Source organism: Pelophylax lessonae (genome assembly GCF_965119305.1).
Source record: "Pelophylax lessonae genome assembly, chromosome: 13".
Lineage (NCBI taxonomy): Eukaryota > Metazoa > Chordata > Amphibia > Anura > Ranidae > Pelophylax > Pelophylax lessonae.
In genome coordinates this window covers 130,952,747-130,979,489 of record NC_138780.1, presented here as the reverse complement: position 1 = coordinate 130,979,489, position 26,743 = coordinate 130,952,747, and the positions used below count along the sequence as shown (strand labels likewise).

Genomic DNA, 26,743 nt, shown 5'->3' with positions numbered 1-26,743 from the left:
TTTATTTATATAGGAGAGAAATGGCTCAGAATGTAGAAACCCCGCCCCCACACCTGCCGCGCTGTCTGCCTGGCAGCGGGAACGTGGGTAAGCTTCCGATCATGCGCGGCCGAAAAGGAGGGTCGGGGCGAGTAAAAAAAGCCAATCCCGGAAGTGATGTACATTCAATTGCATCTAAACATCTCCCCAATGGAGATGAGGACACTGAAGTAATATGCCTTCGCCCCACCAAGGAACACATAGTGCCCCAAACATCAGCGGGCACATAAAAAAGAATGAAGAAAAAGATCAGAGATAGACAAAGAGAAAAGAAAAGGAAATTGCCCAACTGGTCCCAGCAGGGGGAAGATTGTAATCACTATGTGATTCTCATATCCTGAAGGGTATAACTTATAACTGCATCATCACTTCCTGCTGCCTGGGCGTCGCACATTGATGATGTCACACACCTGACTATATCCATCACCTGTGTTTGTGCTCCAAAGTGCATGTCTGCTAGGTGTCTTTTGTTCTCTGTGTTCCTCCATGCATGACCCGGCATCGGCTGACGACTCTCCTGGCTCTCGACCCGGCATCGGCTGACGACTCTTCTGGCTCTCGACCCAGCATCAGCTGACAACCGACTTTGGCAGACGACCCGGCTTGGAGTACTAACCCGCTCCTGGACTTGACCCCGGCTTGTTTCTGCTCTAATTTCCTCACTGTTGCTGTGCGAAATATTATTGTTGTTCCTCCAATAAACTGCTTAATTTTACCTGCATTCCCGTGTGTTCTGGGTTCCTACACCCTGACAGGCGTAAAAGATGCCACCCAGCTAGGATTAGCACACACTCCTTGCGCTCCTGCAGCGGCCTACCCTGGGCCATGGGGCGTAAAGGATGACACATGGCTAGGATTACTGCATTCACTAGCTCTCCTGCAGCGACCTACCCTGGGCCATGGGGTGGAAGAGATGCCATCCGGCTTGGATTACCGAATGCACTTGCGCTTCTGTAGCTATCTACCATGGGGCATGAGAGATGCCACCTGGCTAGGATTACCGCATGCACCTTTGCTCTCCTGCAGCAACCTACCCTGGGCCATGGGGCATAAAGAATGACACATGGCTAGGATTACTGCATTCACTAGCTCTCCTGCAGTGACCTGCCATGGGGTGGAAGAGATGCCAGCCGGCTAGGATTACCGCATGCACTACTCGCACTCCTGCAGCGGCCTATCCTGGGCCATGCGGGGTAAGAGATGCCACCTGGCTAGGATTACCACACGCACTCCTCATGCTGCTGCAGCGGTCTACTCTGGGCCATAATGTGAATGTATAATAAATATGTAATAGTGCTGCGTACATTGACGGTGCTATATATACACTGAACAAAATTATAAATGAAACACTTTTGTTTTTGCCCCCATTTTTCATGAGCTGAACTCAAAGATCAAAGACTTTTTCTATGTACACAAAAGGCCTATTTCTCTCAAATATTGTTCACAAATCTGTCTAAATCTATGTTAGGAAGCACTTCTCCTTTGCCAAGATAATCCATCAAACTCACAGGTGTGGCATACCAAGATGCTGATTAGACAGCATGATTATTGCACAGGTGTGCCTTAGGCTGGCCACAATGAAAGGCCACTCTAAAATGTGTAGTTTTATCACACAGCACAATGCCACAGATGTTGCAGGTTTTGAGGGAGCGTGCAATTGGCATGCTGACTGCAGGAATGTCCACCAGAGCGGTTGCCCATGAATTAAATGTTCATTCCTCTACCATAAGCCGTCACCAAAGGCAATTCAGAGAATTTAGCAGTACATCCAACCGGCCTCACAACTGCAGACCACGTGTAACTACACCAGCCTAGGACCTCCACATCCTGCATCTTCACCTCCAAGATCGTCTTGAGACCAGACACTTGGACAGCTGCTGCAACAATCGGTTTCCATAACCAAAGAATTTCTGCACAAATTGTCAGAAACTGTCTCAGGGAAGCTCATATGCATGCTCGTCGTCCTCATCGGGGTCTTGACCTGACTGCAGTTTGTGGTCGTAACCGACTAGAGTGGGCATATACTCACATTTAATGACGCCTGGCACTTTGGAGAGGTGTTCTCTTCATGGATAAATCCCGGTTGTCACTGTACAGGGCAGATGGCAGACAGCGTGTATGGCGTTGTGTGGGTGAGCGGTTTGCTGATGTTAACATTGTGGATGGAGTGGCCCATGGTGGCGGTGGGGTTATGGTATGGGCAAGCATATGTTATGGACAAGGAACACAGGTGCATTTCATTTTGAATGCACAGAGATACTGTGACAAGATCCTGAGGCGCATTGTTGTGCCATTCATCCACGACCATCGCCTCATGTTGCAGCATGATAATGCCCAGCCCCATGTTGTCAGGATCTATACACAATTCCTGGAGGCTGAAAACATCCCAGTTCTTGCATGGCCAGCATACTCCCCAGCTACAGACACCCCTCATATACAGCTACATACATCCCTCATATACAGCTACGGACATCCCTCATATACAGATACAGACACCCCTCATATACAGCTACAGACACCCCTCATATACAGCTACTGACACCCCTCATATATAGCTACAGACACCCCCCCATATATACAGCTACAGACACCCCCCCATATACAGCTACAGACACCCCCCATATACAGCTACAGACACTCCTCATATACAGCTACAGACAGTACTAATCCTAGGCAGAGATTCCAGAATTGAAGCAGAGAAAAGCCCGCACACAACTGTTTAGCAGAGCAGCCGCATGGATTGTGACCACTTCCTGTCCACTTTCTGCACTTCTCTGTACAATGTGACCAAACAGTCACATGGTCTGCTGACATCACCAGGGTCCTTCTACTGGGCAGGAACTAGCCGCTACCATATTTATATCACCATGCAGTTATTCAATAGACCGGGACCAGCTGTGTATTTACAAACACCCTCTAGTGGTTAAAATAGGAAATGGCCAGGTAGTAGCAACCCACATTCACACCAGAAGTGCTGTCATGTATGATTATAACACTAACAACATTCTTTAGAAAATCTTAGGAACATGTTTGCCTACTAAACGAGAAGACACCTAGCGGGGCATGGACCAGAGGAGTGCGGGGGGACACGTAGCCTCCATATTCACTAAAGGGCAGGGAATTTCTTAGAAGTGGAAAAAAATAGATAATAAGTAATACATATTCAAAAAAGATATAAAAATAATACTTAGGTTGTTAACAGAAAAGAATAGGAAAAAGGAGAAGAATGAGTCATAGGGACAGTGCACAGTCCAAAATTTGGAGATGTAAGAATATTTAATAATAATATTCGCGCTCGTACTTCATTATGTCAGAATATTTATACTGCTCTGAATATAACAGTGTCTATTTATGGTTAATAAGCAAAGATCTATGAGAAAGGAGAGTCTTCACCTATTGCCACAAATCAATATGTCGAGAATTCTTTTTAATTGATTAATTTCTTTTTAAAAGCATATACCAATCTTAGTGAGTACAGTCTACAGTATGGAATATATATAAAATATTTATTCTCAAGACATGTAATCACAATATATGATCAAACAAGAAGTGACACAAAGAAACAACTCTACATAAAATACTAACTTCAAACAATCAATGCAATGTGATGTTTAGCTCAATAATGAAAGTGAAACTGAAACAAAGTGAAAGTGAAAGCAAACCAAAAGCAAGATTACCATTTCTCCAGGTATAGCACAAGCCATAGGTAACTGTTCTATATAAACAGACCACAATTGTCTGCGAATCACACGGCCGAAAGTCATTCCACTGCAGATGAAGTGAGAATAAGCCATGCAAAACGGAAGACTTAAAATCGCAAAATAATGTGCTTAATCTGATATTAATAAAAATGTATAAAAACAAAAATCAGCTTTTTAGAGAAAAATCTACCATGGTTTATACGGCTGGGATTGTAATCTCATTACCCTAAATTTGCAATATAAAACATATAAGGAAGGAATAAAAATTGTTAAATAAAATCAAATAACATAGCAAGGCATATTTACCACACTTAAGATGGCCGCTAGCTTCAAATGGTCGTTACCAGAGTCCTAAGATGGATGCCAGTGAGGGAGGAGTTTCGTTTGGCGTCCCTCAAAGTTTCAGATGAATGATGGACCAAGAGTATGTCTGGATGAGTCTATAGATGGACGTAGTAGCGTGTGTGATGTAAGTGTGAGGTGTGTTGTCAGTAATGTAATGTAATGTGTCCCTCATCTGGGTTGTTCTTTTATATGGTATGAACAAAGGGCTATTAAAATTACCATAAGTTAAACCCAGAGGGATGAAACATTATTCCCATTGGTTGGGATATTCTATACCTAAACTGGTGAGGTCATAGACACACCTCTCCTGATAATTAACCCAATGTATGTATAATAAAATTAAAGGATGATTTCTCTATATGTAAGAGTAATCACAAAACACAACATAAAACTTTGTCCATACTCCCAGTACATACATAAATGTCCATCTGTATCTCCATCATTCTCTGGCAATTATTGGATCTGGTAAACCATTTCAATAATAATTATTTTTAATACAATATAATATTTCTATATGGGAATATCTGAAATATCCCAAAACTGCATTTGGTATTTCGTCTACAGAGGGCAGTATCGTACCGTTCATTAAATTTCGTGCTTAACAATAATTAAAACATACAATGGCCTACTATTTAAAAGCGACCTTATTGACCTGTTGGCTAGTGAAAAGCCATTACTTATTTGACCATGCCACATGTTGTCAGACATTTTGTCTGGCCTGTAATATTTATGATACCTAAAACACTTAGTCTAATCAAAAGCAATTCTTATATAAACACTCCTACCACATACCTTAAAATGAAGTAATTAGTATTCACTCTAGTCTTAAGTCTAAGTAAGATTACTACTGTAAAAATATAAACCCAAAATGTGATATAACATTCCTAAATATATATGTATATGCCTTACATAATATAATGACATAATTATGGCTAATATCTTCACACACATAATGATGTATCTTTAAAAACGTATATAGTTCATATTTAAATGTCTGCTAGAGTATACTGGGGTATTGTCCATTGTTACAAGACTTACAGACAGGCTGGCATTAACATTATGTCTTATCTGATAGAGATGTCTAAAGGCCTCTTATTTATGACAAAAGAAAATAGAAATGTCTGCTGAAATTATAAGACCCTATTGTAAGCTTGTAAGAGACATTTTGTTTAACAAGTACATTTATGAACTTTCTTTCACCTTCAAAACAAAATGGAAGCCATGCTGTACTGTTCAGCATCATAAGATATGAATATACATGGCTTTTAAAATCATTTTTATTCTATTAGTTAATTACCTATTATTATTTGAATCACCCCAATAATCCCGACAGAGAAGAAGAAATGGAGCAAGAAAATCTGGGATTATCGCAGTCCTTGCAAAGTGCAGGGTCGAACCCCACAGTCGTTTATATACCCGACCGAGGTCAGGGTTCCAAAAAGACCTTAAGACTCATTTCATTGTTTAACCCCTCAGGGGACATAGTGTCAAGTCTAAAAAGCCAAGATTTTTCCTTTCTTAGCAGAATTGTGTCAAAGTCGCCCCTACGGCTAGAAAATTTTAAAGCAAAAAATCCCTTTTTAGGCCTTTTGGGCTCCTCTGATGTTCTGCAGCAAAATGCAAACCTATTGGGTTCTCCTCTTTGAGTTTGATACTCTTCAGATGTTCCGCAAACCGCACACATAACTGGTGTTTTGTCTTACCAACATACATTTTTTTACATGGGCATTACAGAATATAGAGGACTCTTGTAGTCGCACAATTAATGAATTGTTTAATTTCATAATTTCTCTGGCCAGTTGGGTCACAGAAAGTATTAGCTCTGTCTATATATTTGCACATGTTGCAGTGACCACAGGTAAACATCCCATTTAGGCCCGAGAGATCACTGAGCCAATCTTTATTGGTGGCTCTCTGGAATTCAGACTGTACCAGAGTATCTTGTAAATTTGTTGATCTTCTGGCAACCACCATAGGTCTGGGGCCTACAATTGCTTTAATCGTCTCTGACCTAGTGAGGATGTACCAGTGGTCCTGCAGCACTTTGCCCACAGCATTATTTTGTGCACCGTATTTAGTGATGATTCTTTGGGAGTTCTCAAGCAGTTTTGGTGTCCTTATTTTTTGGACCAAGAGGTAATTTCGCTATCTCTCGCCTGCAATTTTCCATGCTCTCCTAAAGGGGCCTATGTGGATAACCCCTCTCTCTAAATCTTTTATATACCTCACCAGCCTCACATCGGTAGTCTTCCTCATTTAAACAGTTTATTTTTAGTCTCAGGAAATGGCCAACAGGGATTCCCTTAATTAGGGGCCTTGGATGGTGGCTCTGTGTGTGCAGCAAGGTATTTGCCGCAGTTTCCTTCCTGTAGGTTGTAGTGGTCAACTTTCCCTCCACCAATCTAATGTGTAGATACAGAAATGGTATCACCTCCAGGTCTGCCACGTCCAGGTGAATATTACGGGTATTGTGGTTAAGCTCCTCCATGAATAGTTTCAAATCCTCCAGAGTACCATCCCATACCATAAACACATCATCGATGTATCTCAGCCAGGTGCATGCATCTTCAAGGAACATTGGGGAAGTGTATACCACTTCCTCTTCCCACCAGCTCAGATGAAGGCATGCATATGATGGGGCCCAAGGGGCCCCCATCGCCGTGCCTCTAATGTGCTGGTAATATGTATTTTTAAATCTGAAGAAGTTATTTGTGAGTGCTAGATCGATGAGCTCAACCACAAACTCGTTCTGTGCCCCCATATGGGGAAAATTTTCTACCAAAAAGTGATAAACTGGTAATATCCCCCATTCATGTGGGATAGATGTGTAAAGGGATTCCACATGGATTCCAACCAATAACACCTCCCCAAGGGAAATTAATCCCAGAGATCCTATTTAAAACATCCCCGGTATCTCTTACATAAGATGGCAAGCCACTTACCAAGTCCTTGATAAGGGAATCAATGTATTTACCTAGGTGCTCCAAAGGACCTTTAACCACCGACACTATCGGTCTTCCAGGTGGGCAATGTACAGTCAGGTCCATAAATATTGGGACATTGACACAATTCAAATCTTTTTGGCTTTATACACCACCACAATGGATTTGAAATGAAACAAACAAGGTGTGCTTAAACTGCAGACTTTCAGCTTTAATTTGAGGGTATTTACATCCAAATCAGGTGAACAGTGTAGGAATTACAACAGTTTGTATATGTGCCTCCCACGTTTTAAGGGACCAAAAGTAATGGGACAGATTAACAATCATAAATCAAACTTTCACTTTTTAATACTTGGTTGCAAATCCTTTGCAGTCAATTAAAGCCTGAAGTCTGGAACACATAAACATCACCAGACGCTGGGTTTCATCTCTGGTGATGCTCTGCCAGGCCTCTACTGCAACTGTCTTCAGTTCCTGCTTGTTCTTGGGGCATTTTCCCTTCAGTTTTGTCTTCAGCAAGTGAAATGCATGCTCAATCGGATTCAGGTCAGGCGATTGACTTGGCCATTGCATAACATTCCACTTCTTCCCCTTAAAAAACTCTTTGGTTGCTTTCGCAGTATGCTTCGGGACATTGTCCATCTGCACTGTGAAGCGCCGTCCAATGAGTTCTGAAGCATTTGGCTGAATATGAGCAGATAATATTGCCTGAAACACTTCAGAATTCATCCTACTGCTTTTGTCAGCAGTCACATTATCAATAAATACAAGAGAACCAGTTCCATTGGCAGCCATACATGCCCACGCCATGACACTACCACCACCATGCTTCACTGATGAGGTGGTATGCTTTGGATCATGAGCAATTCCTTTACTTCTGCATACTCTTCTCTTCCCAGCACTCTGGTACAAGTTGATCTTGGTCTCATCTGTCCATAGGATGTTGTTCCAGAATTGTGAAGGCTTTTTTAGATGTTGTTTGGCAAACTCTTATCTGGCCTTTCTGTTTTTGAGGTTCACCAATGGTTTACATCTTGTGGTGAACTCTTTGTATTCACTCTGGTGAAGTCTTCTCTTGATTGTTGACTTTGACACACATACACCTACCTCCTGGAGAGTGTTCTTGATCTGGCCAACTGTTGTGAAGGGTGTTTTCTTCACCAGGGAGTTCTTCGGTCATCCACCACAGTTGTTTTCCACAGTCTTCCGGGTTTTTTGGTGTTGCTGAGTTCACCGGTGCGTTCTTTCTTTTGAAGGATGTTCCAAACTGTTAATTTGGCCACACCTAATGTTTTTGCTATCTCTCTGATAAGTTTGTTTTGTTTTTTCAGCCTAATGATGGCTTGCTTCACTGATAGTGACAGCTCTTTGGATCTCATATTGAGAGTTGACAGCAACAGATATCAAACGCCAATAGCACACTTGAAATTAACTCTGGACCTTTTATCTGCTCCTTGTAAATGGGATAATGAGGGAATAACACACACCTGGCCATGGAACAGCTGAGCAGCCAATTGTCCCATTACTTTTGGTCCCTTAAAAAGTGTGAGGCAAACTGTTGTAATTCCTACACCGTTCACTTGATGTGGGTGTAAATACCCTCAAATTAAAGCTGAAAGTCTGCAGTTAAAGCACATCTTGTTTGTTTCGTTTCAAATCCATTGTGGTGGTATACAGAGCCAAAAAGATTAGAATTGTGTCGATGTCCCAATATTTATGGACCTTACTGTATATCCTTGTGGATCTTGCAGATTACGTAAAAGCTGGGGATGTTAAATTCCTCCCCCTAAATAGCTCAACTCCTTTTGGTTAATTCGATTGGCTTCAAAAGCAAAGTATAGTTTCTCATTTATCAAAGCAAACAGTCTGGGAAAGGGGCTTTTGTCAAGTTTTTTATATGTAGGTGTATCTGAGAGGAGGCGAATTTCCTCATTCTCATAAATCTCCTCAGATAATAGGACCACATTACCACCCTTATCGCTCTTCTTGATCACTAGATTTTCAGCCTCACATAGTTCACATAGTGCTTTTTGTTAATCGGAGGAGAGATTGTCCAAAAAGGGGGCCTCCCAGGATATCTTTTTAAGGCCCTCTTTGACTAAATCCAGGAAAACCCCCAACCATATATTTTTTCTAAATTGGGGCATAGAGGTAGACCTGATTTGGATTGTCAGTTGTCTCCTCCATGGGTCTGGACAAAGGTACTCATTAGTGTCCCCCACGTCATCACCATCCTCGAGGAGGGAGATCAACATCTCCATAGTCTCTTTATCAGATTGACCCGTGGTATCCATGGTCGAGGTCGCCTCTGGTTCACTTGAGTATAGAAGTTTAAAATATACCTTTCTCTTTGTTCTACAGTGGGGACTGCCCCCTCTTTTTTTATGCTCTGTTTGATGTTCACTGTTTTTACTTTTTTGCAATCTCAAATAAAAACATATTTGCCTCTAAAATATACCTTTCTAAGGAAAAGGCACAGGACCTTATAGACCTCAAAGTTGTCCATTTGTTCTACAGGGGAAAAGGAAAGACCTTTTTCCTACTATCGGATGTGTCTTTCCTCAAGGGGAAAATTGGATAGATTAATTACCTTCTTATCACTCACCCTATTGGTACTTTCCATAACATCCGGGGGGCAATTCTGAATACCCTGTCTCCCTATCTCCTACTCCTTGTTCAAGTGTTTCTCTGATGGTTCTCTCCAGCTTTCTTTTTGACCTCTTTCTCCTTCTCTGGTTTCTCCTATTTTGCTGTTCCTTAAAATCCCTTTGAATGTCGGGGGGTCTGAATCCCTTGCATTCTCCTGATCTAAAAAAGCAACCGATCTCTGATCCTCTTCATCACTGGCTAGGGCTGTAATTTCTGTATTAGATATAGCACCCCACGAGTTACCCCATCTTCTAGATCTACTTCTGCTTCTTCTAGGGGTTAAATGAAAGCTTTCCCCTTTTGCCCAGTCGTCCAAATCATGTTTGAATTTGGACCGTTTGGTAGTCTTTAAATTCCTCTATACCCTGTCTATTTCTCTTTTAATTAAATCATTTAGTTTAGTAAAGTCTGTTCTATCTTTAAATGGTTCAAGTTTATATCAATAAAGCCAACCTTCACCTTCCCCACCCATGTTCCCTCATTTTACTTCTATTCCCTTTTCCCTCTCACAATTGGACATATTACATTTTTTTTTTTTTTTTAACTTTTTTGGGGAACTCTCCTTGCACTTGCTGGATCCTTACCTAGAATTATGTACTGTGTTGCCTGCATCCTCCTGGGATACCTTTGTCCTGCATCCCAGGAGATCTTGGGGTACTCTACAGGGAAAGGGGAGAGAGGGTGTCTTTCTCTTCCTGGTTTTTGGAGATAGCTCAGTGAAGACACACCACTGTAAGTCATCAGGGGGCCAGCTGCAAGAACCCCGCCCCCCAAAAAAAAAAAAGACAGCTGGCCCCCACAGAGAAGAAGACGACAGTGCAGAATAAGGTGTGCAGCAGTGGAGTGGCAGATTCCTACAGAACACTGCTGGATTTGCAGGGCAGGTGAGTATATTTTTTGTGTATTAAAAGATATAGTGCACTCAACACAATCATAAATTGTAAACATGTAACATCTGGGTTGTCCCAAATACTATAGTGATCATCATACAGAGTTAAAAACCATGTGTGAAAGTTCTTTATGAAAAAAAAACATATAATCTTTAACAGTTGTGAAAGAATATAAAGTCTCCTCCAATTGATCCAGATAATCTCAAAAAGCCAAAGACCAAGCTTCCATCAATAGTGGATCTTCAATCTTGCTAACCTTAGACCGATATGTGAGGGTGAAATAGAAGAAATAGCCTCTTACCAGATAACACTAAAAAGAGAGCCTTATTGGTAAATAGGCACTTTCCACACGTGAACAAATAAAATCAAGTGAGGTGACACCTTGGTGGTAGTGCAAACTTCTTACCAGAAGTATGTAGAGGGTAGGCATAAACCACTGTTGTTTATACGGATGCACCAGGTATAGGTATCCAATGGCGGCTTCAATGTGTGGGCTGAATGTTTCTCCACTCCACCATATTCAACTCACCGATGTGGCTGGCAATACTGTACTCTAATGTAGCTCCCCCATAACAAAAGATATGAAGTGCCAATAGGGCATTATATTTTTTAAAAAACTTTATTAAAAAAGAAACACACTTCCATGGCAAGTGCAAGAAACTGAGCATAAACAATGGTTCCAAGTGTACCGAACTTCAGCTGGGACCGGAGCACGCGTCGGGGGGAGCAGCCACGCCGTCACGCCACGCCACATGTTCCGCACTGCAGGCGGTCACGTTCGGTACACTTGGAACCATTGTTTATGCTCAGTTTCTTCCACTTGCCATGTAAGTGTGTTTCTTTTTTAATAAAGTTTTTTTTTAAAAGGATAATGCACTATTGGCACTTTATATCTTTTGTTATGGGGGAGCTACATTAGAGTACAGTATCGCCAGCTACATCAGTGAGTTGGATATGGTGGAGTGGAGAAACATTCAGCCCACACATTGAAGCCGCCATTGGATACCTATTCCTGGTGCATCCGTATAAACAACAGTGGTTTATGTCTACCATCTACATACTTCTGGTAAGAAGTTTGCACTACCACCGAGGTGTCACCTCACTTGATTTTATTTGTTCACGTGTGGAAAGTGCCTATTCACCAACAAGGCTCACTTTTTAGTGTTATCTGGTAAGAGGCTATTTCTTCTATTTCACCCTCAAATCAGTCTAAGGTTAGCAAGATTGAAGATCCACTATTGATGGAAGCTTGGTCTTTGGCTTTTTGAGATTATCTGGATCAATTGGAGGAGACTTTATATTCTTTCACACCTGTTAAAGATTATATGTTTTTTTTCATAAAGAACTTTCACACATGGTTTTTAACTCTGTATGATGATCACTATAGTATTTGGGACAACCCAGATGTTACATGTTTACAATTTATGTTTGTGTTGAGCGCACTATATCTTTTATCACATTTATTTTCCCCATTTTCAGTGCTACTGCACAATGGTATGGTTAGCGGACCCTATTTCTTTTCACATATTTTTTGTGTATTACCCAGTTATAATGGTAAGAAAGGAAAACAAAAAAACAGTGAGGCAGGGGGTGAACGTCTTCTTGAGCCCCCATTTATACCTGAGCATTTTTGCATGTAGATCTGCTTAGATTTAAATACTGTAGATTAATTTTTTATCCATGAAAAATTAGAAGGCACACCAACTACCAGACTTGTATAAAGTACTCGAAATTTCTACTTGAGTAAAAGTACAAGTGCTCGATCAAAAAATTACTTGAGTAGAAGTGGAAGTGCTCGCAGAAAAAGTTACTTAAGTAGAAGTACTAAAGTATTCAACATTTTTTTTACTTAAGTATTGCAAGTAGTTTTTTCCAAAAATTTGCTACTTAAGTACTAAAAGTAAAAAGTACCAGTAGTTTTGAAAAAAAATTTCTACTCAAGTACTGAAAGTAGAAGTACAAGTACTGTGTTATGTAGTTATTAAAGAAAGAAGTCAAAAGTTTGAACATCATAATGTTTTTATTATTTCAAATGATTTATTCAAATGATTAACCTGTGTTTGTTAGTAGTTTCTTGATGCACTTTAAGCGCTGTAGCACCATTTATTTGTTTGTTTCATATTTTCTTTTTATTGGAAAGATTTGGTATAGCAGCTTTTATTATACACAGCCTTTATTTTCGTATGCGCTGATTTACAAATGACATTATACACATTTTTTGAGCTTTATGCAACCTGCCATCTACTGTTCTGGCAGTGGTAATTTTTTTAAAAGTAACGAGTAACTATGCAGCACAAAAAAAAAATACTTGAGTAGAAGTATCGAAATCATCGAAAAAATGTAGTGAAGTAAAAGTAGAAGTAGGAGAAAAAAATTCTACTCTAGGAAAGTACAGATACCGCATTTCGGTACTTAAGTACAGTACTTAAGTAGTTCTACTTCGTTACTATACATCTCTGCCAACTACTATACTATATATATATATATATATATATATATATATATATATATATATACACACAGTATCTCACGAAAGTGAGTACACCCCTCACATTTTTAGTAGATATTTTACTATATCTTTTCATGTGACAACACTGAAGAAATGACACTTTGCTACAATGTAAAGTAGTGAGTGTACAGCTTGTATAACAGTGTAAATTTGCTGTCCTCTCAAAATACCTCAACATAGCCATTATTGTCTAAACCGCTAGAAACAAAAGTAAGTACACCCCTAGTTGAAAATGTTCAAATTGGGCCCAATTAGCCAATTCCCCCCTGGTGTCATGTGACTCGTTAGTTTTACAAGGTCTCAGGTGTGAATGGGGAGCAGGTGAGGTCAATTTGGTGTTATCGCTCTCACTCCCTCATACTGGTCACTGAAAGTTCAACATGGCACCTCATGGCAAAGAACTTCCTGAGGATCTGAAAAAAGAATTGTTGCTCTTCATAAAGATGGCCTAGGCTATTAGGCTATAAGAAGATTGCCAAGACCCTGAAGCTTGAGCACAGTGGCCAAGACCATACAGTGGTTTAACAGGACAGGTTTCCTTCAGAACAGGCCTTGCCATGGTCGATCAAAGAAGTTAAGTGCACGTGCTCAGCGTCATATCCAGAGGTTGTCTTTGGAAAATTGAGGTATGAGTGCTGCCAGCATTGCTGCAGTGGTTGAAGGGTTGGGGGTCAGCCTGTTAGTGCTCAGACTATACGCCACACACGGCATCAAATTGGTCTGCATGGCTGTCGTCCCAGAAGGAAGCTTCTTCTAAAGATGATGCACAAGGAAGCCTGCAAACAGTTTGCTGAAGACAAGCAGACTAAGGACATGGATAACTGGAACCATGTCCTGTGGTCTGATGAGACCAAGATAAACCTATTTGGTTCAGATGGTATCAAGCGTGTGTGCGGCAACCAAGTGAGGAGCACAAAGACAAGTGTGTCTTGCCTACAATTAAGCATGGTGGTGGGAGTGTCATGGTCTGGGGCTACATGAGTGCTGCTGGCACTGGGCAGCTACAGTTCATTGAGGGAACCATGAATGCCAACATGTACTTTGACATACTGAAGCAGAGCACGATCCCCTCCCTTCAGAGATTGGGCCGAAGGGCAGTATTCCAACATGATAACGACCCCAAACACACCTCCAAGACGACCACTGCCTTGCTAAAGAAGCAGAGGGTAAAGGTGATGGACTCGCTAAGCATGTCTCCGGACCTAAACCCTATTGAGCATCTGTGGGGCATCCACAAATGGAAGGTGGAGGAGCACAAGGTCCCTAACATCCACCAACTCCGTGATGTCATCATGGAGGAGTGGAAGAGGATTCCAGTGGCAACCTGTGAAGCTCTGGTGAACTCCATGCCCAAGAGGGTTAAGGCAGTGCAGGAAAATAATGGTGGGCAACAAAATATAAACAATTTAGGCCCAATTTTGACATTTTCACTTAGTGGTGTACTCACTTTTACTGCCAGCGGTTTAGACATTAATGGCTGTGTGTTGAGTTATTTTGAGGGGGCAGCAAATTGACACTGTTATACAAGTTGTACACTCACTACTTTACATTGTAGCAAAGTGTAATTTCTTCAGTGTTGTCACCAGTGGTGTATTTTGATTTTGTGCTGCCCTAGGCACCCCCCTCTACTATGTAAATTTTCCCCACTGCTTCCTGTTTAATGGATGTGACTCCCTCCAAAATTGAAGGACTACAAGTCCCAGCATATACCCCTTAGATTTCACAAGAGTGGGGGTGAGAGGGGGGGGGCAAAAGAGAGAGGGGATTACAGAGAGGGGGGATAAGGGAGAGAGAGGGGAGATGAGACAGAGGATTGGTGGGAAAGAGAGGAGTGAGAGAGGGGGTGAGAGAGAGAGAGAGGGGAGTGAGTGAGGGGGGGGGGGTTGAGAGAGAGAGAGGGGGTGGGTGAAGGAGGGCTGGAAGAGAGAGAAGGGGTGGGAGATCCGCTAGCCCTGTCTGCAGTCCCTCCTTTGCCCTCTTGTCTTCAGGTGGGTGTGTGCTATGCACCTACCTCTCGCCCATCCTCGTCGTCTGGGCCCTTGGTCTGCCTGTTGATGTCACAGCTGGGAGCGGACCGAAGGGTGGAGAAGAACTGCAGGCTCTGGGAGGCGCCAAAGATGATGTGCCCGCTGCTTCACGGGTCAGCGTGGCAGTGGAGGTATTTTTCTCGGGATCTCGGTTCTAGGCAGCTTCAGAGGCCGCCTGCTTGCTGTGTGTAGATGCCGTTGCCCAATATCAGCAGCTGCTGTTGGCACTGGATTGGCAGGTTTAGCTCCGCTGCCCTGCTGCCTCTGCCACTAGACCGGTGGGACTCTCTATGACAAGGGGCTCAACTTGGCAGCTGCTTTGGGCCCCATGAACACTAAGCGCAGAGGAGGAGGAAGTTAAATCCTCCTCCGCTTCAAATTATAGGCAGGACCAGGGAGTCGAGGCCGCGACGTCACTGGTTGCTAGACGCAAGGTGGCTCTAGCAGCCAGTTGCCAGTAGAGTCTCAGATGGAGGCAGGGGTGGCTTTTTTGCCACCCCCCCCCCCCCCCTGCAAAGTGTCGCCATAGGCCTGGGCCTTGTCGGCCTAGGCCAGGATACAGCACTGGTAGTCACATGAAAAGATGTAATAAAATATATACAAAAATGTGAGTAGTGTACTCACTTTTGTGAGATACTGTATATATATATATATATATATATATATATATATATATATATATATATATATATATATTTATTTTGTGTTCAATAAAAAAGAAAGGCAATAGTATGAAATAGGTATAACACTCATACATGTCTATATATTAACCTAAGAAGCAAGCTTAAACACTTAGGCTGGCCATACACTATACAATTTTCTTGTTCAACTTTCCTTTAGATTTACCAAAACCACATAATATAAGTTCAAACCTGAACACTTTCAATTTGTATGCAATCAGGCAGGCCCTTGCACTACATAGTTGAAGGTAAATCTAATGGAAATTGAATAAGAAAATTGTATGGTGTATGGCCAGCTTTAAGCTCTGGAAGATTTTACTACCTTCATGACCAGGCTATTTTTTTGCTATTTGGCCCTGCTTTGGCAATTGCGTGATCATGCAACGCTTTACCCAAAAGAATTGTATTTAATTTTTTTTTCACACAAATAGAGTTTTCTCTTGGTAGTATTTGATCGCCACTGTTTTTTTTTTTGCTATATATAAATAAAAAAAAGACAAAAAATTCTGAAAAAAAAAATACAATTATATATTTACTTTCTTCTATAAAACATGTCCAATAAAAAAATAATAAAAAAATCTATTTTCTTAATGAATTTTGACCAAAATGTATTCTGCTACATCTTTGATAAGAAAAATCCCAATAAGTGTATATTGATTGGTTTTCATCAAATTTATAGCACCTGCAAACTATGGTATATACTGTATACTGTAATCTTTATTTTAAATTTGTTTTATACTACTAATGGCGGTGATCGGCGACTTATAATGGGACTGTGATACTGCGGCGGACAATGTGACACGAACCTACACTGGGGGGAACTGATTACCTGCCACTGAGATCACCAGTGACATTAATACAGTGATCAGTGATAATACTATACACCATACCTCCCAACTTTTGAGGTGGGAACAAAGGACACCTATTAGTAAAAGTAAGTAGGCATAGGACCCCCCCACCCCAATGTCCCCTTACAGGAGAATTATACAAAAAAAATCATTAACTAAACCCACAAGTGCCTTTTTTTTAACACTACTGTTCCTTTTTACTGCCTTTGGAAATGTACTAATGCGGTAATTTAGAAATTGGGTGAAAGGGAACCACTTTTTTTATAGATAATTTGTGCATTTTAGATACAACTATATAGATTAGACCAAAATTAGGGACAAATGAGGATGAAAGAGGGACTTTGACCCAAATCAGGGACAGTCCCTCGAAATCAGGAACATTTGGGAGCTATGTATACACTATCACTGTACTAATGAAACTGGCTGGGAAGGGGTTAACATCTAGGGCAATCAAGGGGTTAAATGTTTGCCTAGCTATGTGTAATATGTGTAAAGTGTGCTGCTAATAGAGCTCTCCGTTTCTCATCCCTGCTGAGCAACTGACGTATCGCTCCCTCTGTACAGAGCTCTGTGGTGCTTATCAACACAGAGCTCTAGGCTGTGAATCATTATATGGGACTTGCTGATAGGCTCCCACTGTGTACAATCACAGCAAGTGTCAGGGAGGGGGGGCACACATGTGCTTGCCCTAAACCCAGAAGTAGGCAGCAATATACGGGTAGGTTGCTTTGCCTACAGCCAGGGCCGTCTTTTCCACTGGGCATGCCCGGCGGTTGCCCGGGGGCCCCACTGGCCAAGGGGCCCCACATGGATGGCGGCATGTCCCTGGTGGTCTAGGGCCCCCCCCCTGTTCCGTTGCCCGCCGGCCCGGGCCCCCCCCCTTATTGGCTCGAGTCTGCACTGCAGTGCACACTGGTTGCTAAGGCCAGCCCGATTGGCATCTAGCAACCAGTGACGTTAGCAGAGTGCAGACCCAGGATGCACAGCGCCGCCGGCCGCAGCGGAGGACACGGAGGAGGATCCTCCTCCTCGTCGGCTCTTCCTCCTCACTCCTCTCCAGTCCGGCTCAGTTTCGACCCTAGAAGAAGACTGGCTCCGCCTCCACCCACCTCCTCCCATGTGCAGCCGTTGTGAGGTAAGGCTGCCACAGCCAGATGCCCAGGCTGACTGATTAAATTATATATTTTTTTAACTCTCTCATGGTCATGGCATGATGGCAATGATGGGATCGAATCGATGTGACACAAGTGACAGACAACTACCTGTCCTGGCTGGAGGATATACCTACTATATATTGGTCCCTGGCCTGTAATATGTATATAGTAAGGTATATATCCTCCAGGTAGTAGTTGTACTCTCTTGTAGTATATAGTGTTCCCTGTAATGTGTATATAGTCTATATACATATTACAGGGAACACTATATACTACAAGAGAGTACAACTACTACCTGGAGTATATACCCTACTATATACATATTACAGGGACCAATATATACTACAAGAGACAACTACCTTGCATTTTTATTCTTGTGCGTGATTGTGTAGGCAGGGGGCCCCAGTGCACTGCATTGCCCAGGGGCCTATAAGGCTCTTAAGATGGCACTGCCTACAGCGGCCACTCGTCTGCATTCTGGGCAGGTGGGCAGCAAGTGGTTAAAGTAGAACTAAAGGCTAAATGTTTCCTTTGTCATTTTGGATTAGAGTAACCCTGGTCAGTTTTTTGCCATCCTATTGGGGAGATTTCTTTTAATTTCCTGTCGCATAGCCAAAACAGGAAGTGAGGGAAAATCCCTCCAAAGTGAGGGAATTCCTAGCTGTCATCTGGATCACCAGAACTAGTGTCCCCATTGGAAGATTCCCCTTCAATTCCTGTTCCCAAAATGTGGCATTTTCCTTTACTTTCACCTTTGATGAAAACAGTAAACAGGACAAATAGAGAGGATGAATAGAGGGACACACACAGCAGTAAAAACCTGACAGGGGTTCTAATCTCTCTCCACTCTATCCAAAATGAAAAAAAAATGTGTTGCCTTTAGTTATACTTTTACTTCTATGAAGCCATGAAGGATTCTCCTTTATACTTCCATTGCTGGAAGCAGTTCTGTATGAATACATTGCACAGGACAGTATAGAGAGGATGGGAGGATGATGACATAGCTGCACCTGATAACCATTGGTCAGGAGGAACTAACATTCCCAGAGTCCTCTGTTCCCCGCGCGGCATGATGGGTAAGAAAGTCCGCCGTGTTTACAGATCACACCAAGGAAGAGGATAGGAAAACTACAACTCCCGACCATCCCCGGCCCCGCCCCCCAATGACGTACGTGTTCAATTCTGTCACGGTAAATAAGCTGGAAGTTCAGAAGGATCAGCTGATTGGAGGTGTCAGGGGGTCCCTGACCTGGGAGCAGCTGTCACCCCTCTACATGACGGTGCGCGCTCATCGCCCGGTAACGTTGTGCCCATTCCATTGTAGGCGGGAAGCTGTGTCCAGACCGTGTCCAGGAGGACCTTGTCTGGGATTCCTGAGTCACTGCCGGCTTCTCTTGTAAACAATAGCTGTGTGCGGAGACTCCTTTCTCTGGAGGGGATGCCGGGGCTCCTGGCTCAGTCTGTTAGGGGGTGCAGAGCGCCGGAGCTTCCATAAGAAACCCATTGTGGCCTATGCTGCACAGCCTGCCCTCTCCTGAGTGTTTACCTCAGCTGAGGAGAGCTGCTCCCTTTCTGTCATTATTACCCCAACCTTATATCAACACAGGGCCACCTATCTGTCATTAATACCCCAACACAGGGCCACCTATCTGTCATTAATACCCCAACACAGGGCCACCTGTCATTAATACCCCAATACAGGGCCACCTGTCATTAATACCCCAACACAGGCCACTAGTCTGTCATCATTACCCCAACACAGGCCACCTTTCTGTCATTAATACCCCAACACAGGGCCACCTGTCATTAATACCCCAACACAGGGCCACCTGTCATTAATACCCCAACACAGGCCACTAGTCTGTCATCATTACCCCAACACAGGCCACCTTTCTGTCATTAATACCCCAACACAGGGCCACCTGTCTGTCATTATTACCCCAAAACAGGCCACCTTTCTGTCATTAATACCCCAACACAGGGCCACCTTTCTGTCATTATTACCCCAACACAGGGCCACCTTTCTGTCATTAATACCCCAACACAGGGCCACCTGTCTGTCATTATTACCCCAACACAGGGCCACCTGTCTGTCATTATTACCCCAACACAGGCCACCTGTCTGTCATTATTACCCCAACCTTATATCAACACAGGCCACCTGTCTGTCATTAATACCCCAACACAGGCCACCTGTCTGTCATTATTACCCCAACACAGGCCACTGTCTGTCATTATTACCCCAACACAGGGCCACCTTTCTGACATTAATACCCCAACACAGGCCACCTGTCTGTCATTATTACCCCAACCTTATATCAACACAGGCCACCTTTCTGTCATTAATACCCCAACCTTATATAAATACAGGCCACCTGTCTGGCCTGGATTGTATTGAGGTGGAGCTAGAGACCTCCCGAGTCTCCCACCTGCTGTGGGACTGAGACCTCCCGAGATTCCCGCCTGCTGTGGGACTGAGATTGGCAGATACTCCCGCCTGCTGTGGGGCAGAGACCTCCCGGGATTCCCGCCTGTTGTGGGACTGAGACCTCCCGAGATTTCCGCCTGCTGTGGGACTGAGATCGGCAGAAACTCCTGCCTGCTGTGGGACTGAGATTCCCGCCTGCTGTGGGACTGAGATCGGCAGAGATTCCCGCCTGCTGTGGGACTGAGATCGGCAGAGACTCCCGCCTGCTGTGGGACTGAGATTCCCGCCTGCTGTGGGACTGAGATCGGCAGAGATTCCCGCCTGCTGTGGGACTGAGATCGGCAGAAACTCCTGCCTGCTGTGGGACTGAGATTCCCGCCTGCTGTGGGACTGAGATCGGCAGAGATTCCCGCCTGCTGTGGGACTGAGATCGGCAGAGACTCCCGCCTGCTGTGGGACTGAGATCGGCAGAGACTCCCGCCTGCTGTGGGACTGAGATCGGCAGAGATTCCCGCCTGCTGTGGGACTGAGATCGGCAGAGACTCCCGCCTGCTGTGGGACTGAGATCGGCAGAGACTCCTGCCTGCTGTGGGACTGAGATCGGCAGAGACTCCCGCCTGCTGTGGGACTGAGATCGGCAGAGACTCCCGCCTGCTGTGGGACTGAGATCGGCAGAGACTCCCGCCTGCTGTGGGGCAGAGCCCTCCCAAGATTCCCGCCTGCTGTGGGGCAGAGCCCTCAGAAGACACTATACCAGACAAAAGGGAGACTTCACAAGACTTCTGTTTGTCTGGGACAGAGACCTCATAAGACTCCAAATTATTTGTTGATGCATCTCAAGAAAATCAAAATCTGATTTTCTTTTAATTATTTTTGTATTTACTTGCAGCAACTACAGACAATTCTGTTAAATGTAATGCTCCTCCCCACCAGCCTGTCATATTTTTAACAGGTTTTCATATCTTTTATTGCCTCTGTGCTATAACTGGAATCCCATTGGCAGTATAGTGGATGTCACAGGTGACCGTTGATGCTAGCTGGACTACCATCCCCACCTTTCTTTTTATTATTGCAGTTTGATTATCCACTTTTTTCTTTTTTTAACTGCTTTTTGCTTTGAAAGGAAAAAGTTTTTTGGCCAAGAGGAACACTTTTTTTTTTTACCAGCAACATAAAAAATAATAATTAGATGACTCCTCTTCCTGGTAACACTGGACTTACTGCCCAATGACACATTTGTTGTCCTAGCAGGAAGTCCCATCTCAGGTGTCACTACTCCAATTAGAGCCTTGTTTTTGTCACGTGGCATTTTAATCCTTTGTGTTTTGTTTTTTTTTAAACCCTTTGCATTTTTTTTTTCACTCTAAAACTACATCTGCACTGTTGTATTCCTTTGTTCATCACCAGTTTTTGAATTTTGTGATTGTTGTTTTAAAGGCTTTTCTTTTTTTTTAAGGGCATTTGATGTCAGTACCAGTTTACATAGCCAGTCTCTATTTTAGTGTAACTGTCTAAAGTTTTCAGAAGCAAATGGAAAATCGAATCTATGATTCTCACTGTAGTTAGAAATCTATAATTGTCATCATAATTAGGAATCTATGATAATCAGTTAAGTTAGGAATTAATGATTATTAGCCCAATTAGAATTCATTTTCTTTGATAAATTCGCATAGCCTTTAAATCTGGGCATAGTCCTTCTTAACAGTCTGAACTCATCTACGCGTTTAGCTGTAGATAGAAGATGAGTACCCAGGGGACGGCGACTGAAAAATCTGCTGTAGCCGGATTGACGTGCCAAGAAAACTTTGCCTGTTCTGGCAATAACGAAGCTGTATTTGAATGTGATGAGTGTAATACCTTACAGTGTCAGCGATGTGAGGAAGCTTTGCACAAACAAGAGAGACTTCAAAATCATGAGCGAAACCGCATACTACCTGGCTATGTCCCTTTCTGCTCCTCTTGTAAAGGAGTGAATACTATGCACAGTAGCACAAACGGCACTAGACAACGGGCAGTGGTGAGGTGTGGCTCTTGCAAAATTGACCTCTGTGCCGACTGTCAAAAACGTACTCATTCTGGAGGGAACAAGAGAAAGCATCCATTGACTTATTACCAAACCATGAACGTCCCAGAACCTCAAGAAGGAGGAAAGATGGACGAGGAAATTAGAAAAAAAAAGATGACCGAGAAAGTTGTCAGTTTCCTTCTAGTGGATGAGACCGAACAAATTCAGGTAAGTGCCTATGGGTCAGTTCAATCTTTTATATATATTTATTCTTGCATCACGTCCAAAGAACATTTTCTTTGTTTATCTAGGAGTGGCAATAAGGAGAGAGTGTGCTCCAGCTACATAATATTAAATGATCTTTTTGTGTAATTGAACTCTCCATGTCTTAATCTGGAATCCTACTTTCCTTCATTTCATCTGTGGACAGCAGTAAGATGTATATTCCACTTTTGTTTACACTGATCTGACAGATAAATTCAAGGCCAAGAACTTCTGTGTCAACAGGGCCTAGAGACTCATTAGATTTAGCACTGGGATAAAAAGCACATGCCTCAGTACTCTCCTGGGTTTAGCAGGCATTCCAGATAGTGAGTATTTGATCATCAGTATGTACGGACGATACAGCCTGCTAGCACTATATTTAGGCATCGGATTCTTTTTTTTCGCACAAATTTCACCCAAAACTCACACATTTTTCTAACTGGATTCAATAGGAAAAGTAAGTGTGCATCCTGAGTGAAAGTTGGCTGTATCTTGTGTGAAAACATTTATAAATAGTCCCCCATAGTGTTTAAAGTAATTGTAAAGTCTAGCGTGTTTTTTTTTTTCCTTCAAATAAACCTATTATACTTCCCTCCTCTGTGCACTTGGTTTTGCACAGAGCATGGATCCTCCTCTTCTTGTGTCCCTCTTCGCTGCTCCCGGCCCCTTCCTCCTGTCCAGTGCCCCCACAGCAAGCAGCTTGCTATGGGGGCACCCGAGCCAAGCTGCAGCTCCGTGTGTCCTTTCAGACACGGAGCTGCTGTTTGGTCCTGCCCCCCTCTCTCCGGATTGGTTAACTGACTTTGAGCGCAGCGGGAGCCAATGGCGCCGCTACCATAGGTGTGCAAAGCCTATTGTATTAGGGTGTGCACCTCAAAGCTCAAACACATATGTGTGTGCATGTGTATATGTATGTGTATATATATATATATATATATATACTGACGGTGTAAGGCAGAGATTGGTGTATTTTTTATTTGTATTATTTTATTTTTTATTCTTGTTTTTTACACTTTTTTTTAACATTTCTACACATTTTTTATGAGGCCCATTAGGGGACTATGGTAAAATATCAGGGGTTTAAGCCGGGGAAATCTGCATCACCCAGAGTGATTAGGGTGTGCCCAGGCACACCTGGCACACCCTGTGCGCACGCCTATGGCCGCTACTGTGTCTCAGCCAATCAGGAGGAAGAGTCCCGGACAGCCGAAGGACTCGTGGACATCACTGGATATAGATGGGGCTCTTGTAAGTATTAGGGGGTGCTGGGGCGGCTGCTACACACAGAAGGCTTTTAATCTTAATGCATAGAAAAAAAAACCCTGCTTTTACAACTCCTTTAATACTGATTTGTTTTCCTCTATACAGAAACTCTCTGCCCTTTTGGCTTCAGGGCAGTAAATGAGTGCTGTAAGGAATGCCTGACAATTTGGCACCCATGTGTACCAGGCCTAAATCTGTCCTTGCTGATGTAGTCAACCTAACATAGGAGACTTTTTATATCATCATGAACTGGCTTTTCCATAAGGCTGGGTACACAGATCCGGCTGACTGTCAGCCTGTGTGTACTGCTCCAAGTCCGGCAGAAGGTGGTCTCATGTGGAACGAGCATGCTGAAAACCAGCATCCGATCAATGCTCGCAGCCAAGTCCGGCAGAAGGTGGTCTCATGTGGAACGAGCATGCTGAAAACCAGCATCCGATCAGTGCACGCAGCCAACATCGTGTGTTTTGGCGGGGGGGGGGGGGGGAGAGTGTCTATTTCCCCTGTTAGTGCAGCTAACTCCCCGCTGTGTTTTAACATCGCTTGTGTTAGTATGGCGACCTGTAGGTTGTTTTTTTTTATTTTTTCGGCCTACTGGTTTAAACAAGAAAAGCTTATAGTGTGTACCCAGCTTACTCTGTGTATAAGTACTTACAAAAGAAATCTGAAAATAACAAGTAGGGTGGCTTCTGAAAGGGTAACCTGACCTTTGTTAAGAAAAAAAAAAAAACATTCTCTCAGTGATCAGTGTACATTTGCGGGGGTCTTATCAACATTTGTTGCAGAAAACTACCTATTTCTGCTCTGAAGAAAAAGCAGTTTGTCCTTTTGGATACTGATTCTGAATGGGAGTGATTGCTTCGTTCTAATCAGCTGGTGCATTATTCGTGTTCTAATGAGAGAAAAACTGCAGTGTCTGCATTACTTTTAGAAGTGTTTAACCCTTGGAAAATATCTCGCCAAAAGTAACATTTCTGCTGCAGGGGATACCTAAAATCAGTGAGCCATTCACACAAGCAGGAAATTAACTTTCTGGGGGTGTTCAGTACTCCAGTGGTGTACAACACCTTCTTCGGGTTTCCACATTGCATTAAATTTTACAGAAAATTGCTGTTCTGCAGATTGAAAAGGTAAGATAACTTTTATTAAAGCGGAGTTCCACCCTGGATTTCTTTTTTTTTTTTTTTAATACCCCCGGGACAGTCAGGGCTAGTGCATTCCACAATGGCTAGCCTCTGATCTGTCCCGGGTTGCACTTGCCTGTTAGGACAAATACTTACCTTGCAAACGTCTTGTCCAGCGCTGCCATCTCAGATGTGGGCAGCTTGAAGCCAGCGCGTCCTCTTCGGCGTCTTCTTCCGCCTTCTTTGGTCCCACGATGCTCTGCGCCGGCCCCGACGTCACTTCCGGGTCGCGCGCGTCATCCCTCCACAGCTTCTGGGCATGCCCAGAAGCTGTTTAGAAGGGGATGACGCGCGCGACCCGGAACTGACGTCGGGGCCGGTGCAGGCGCAATGATTCCTGGGAGCTATGACGTCCAGCTCCCAGGAATCATTGCAGAGCCAGGAAGTGACGTCGGGCCGCGGCCGAGGAAGGAGGAAGAAGGAAGTAAGGTAAGTATATTTTCTTCGCTACGAGGTAAGTAAAAAAAAAAAAAATATGCGATTATCCATTTCTTTTTCAGGTGACCCGGAGCGAGAAGATGGAGGTAAGTATATAAATAGGGTGGAACTCCACTTTAAAGGAGAAGTAGAGCCTACTTCTCCTGTGGGTCACAGGAGTGCACTTAGTTCTGGACTCCTATGCCCCTATGCAGCCGTCAGCGGTCTAAAGCCCACTGTCAGCTGACGTCACGGATTTCCTCTAGATTCTGGAGGGATCTCGACTTTAATGTCAGGATCCACCCAGATTCCTGATTGGCAGTTTTTTCAGCTTTTCAGCAAGTTGCTGGGAGACAGAGACAGCCAGTTGCTTCCAATACCCAGCGCTCCTGTGAGCATTGGAGGGGCAGAGCAGAGACCTGGTGACTGACAGTCACTGGCTCTCTGCTCACTGAAGACTGAGAACTGAGTGATCAGCTGTCTTTGATCACTTGGTTCTCAGTCTTAGAGCTGACAGGGGACAGTTGCAACATCAAATCAATGCTGCTTCCACTTTGGTGAATATCAATGTTTTTATTTATTTTTTAATTACCCTTCTCTTTTAGAGCCGGTTCACACTGAGGTGACACGACTTTGGGGGGTGACCTGTGAAGTCGCGTGCACCGCGACTTCGGCGCGACTTGCAGGGACTTCACATAATGGAAGTCTATGCAAGTCGCTCCGAGGTCGCCCCAAAGTAGTACAGGACTCTTTTTCTAAGTCGGAGGGATTTGTGTCGCTCCTATTAGAACGGGTCCTGTACTACTCAATGGACCGCGACCGACCGCGACTTGTCAGGCTGACAAGTCGCGGCAGTGTCAATGGGCTCTAAATGCTAAGTTAAAATATGGCAAGTGCAGCAATTTTATGATACTGTATATCTTTTATTTATATTTTGCACAAAAGTGAAGGTGTCCTTTAGTGTTTACATGTAGTAATCACATTTTAAGGTTGTTGTAAAAGTGGAAAACTGCTTTAAATTGATTATATTTATATCTATTTTTTATATCCAATTTATGTAAAGAGAATTTAAATTGACAATTTACTAAGAGAACTATGGCCAAACCTTTTTTTTTTTTTTTGTCCATACTTTTCTACATTTACATGTTGTATACATGTTTGAGTCAGCTGATGGCAAGCTATTGCCTATGATCAGCTGATGGGGCAGAGTCATGCCAGGCTTGGGAGGGATCCCAACAATATTGTCGGGATCCACTTTGCATACCTGCCCCTCCCCAGGCTCCCCCATTCCCACAGTGAGCAGCAGAGAAGCAGAGCAGGGTGCAGTGACTGACATTCACTGTTCTTAAGGCAGACCAAGAGCTGACTGATCAGAGGTTATGCAATGCTATAGCATGG

General features: G+C 43.4%; 1 protein-coding gene across 2 annotated transcripts in view; it reads left to right on the top strand.

The window, feature by feature from the left end:
• The first annotated feature begins 21,753 nt into the window (after positions 1 to 21,753).
• The window catches only part of ZFYVE1 (zinc finger FYVE-type containing 1), a 35,101-nt gene continuing 30,111 nt past the window's right edge, over positions 21,754 to 26,743 (top strand). For both annotated transcript variants that reach the window (XM_082242823.1, XM_082242822.1), the window contains exon 1: positions 21,754 to 22,445. In XM_082242823.1, coding sequence (XP_082098949.1) covers positions 21,954 to 22,445 — 492 coding nt within the window. In that variant the 5' untranslated portion in view covers positions 21,754 to 21,953. The remainder of the gene's footprint in view (positions 22,446 to 26,743) is intronic.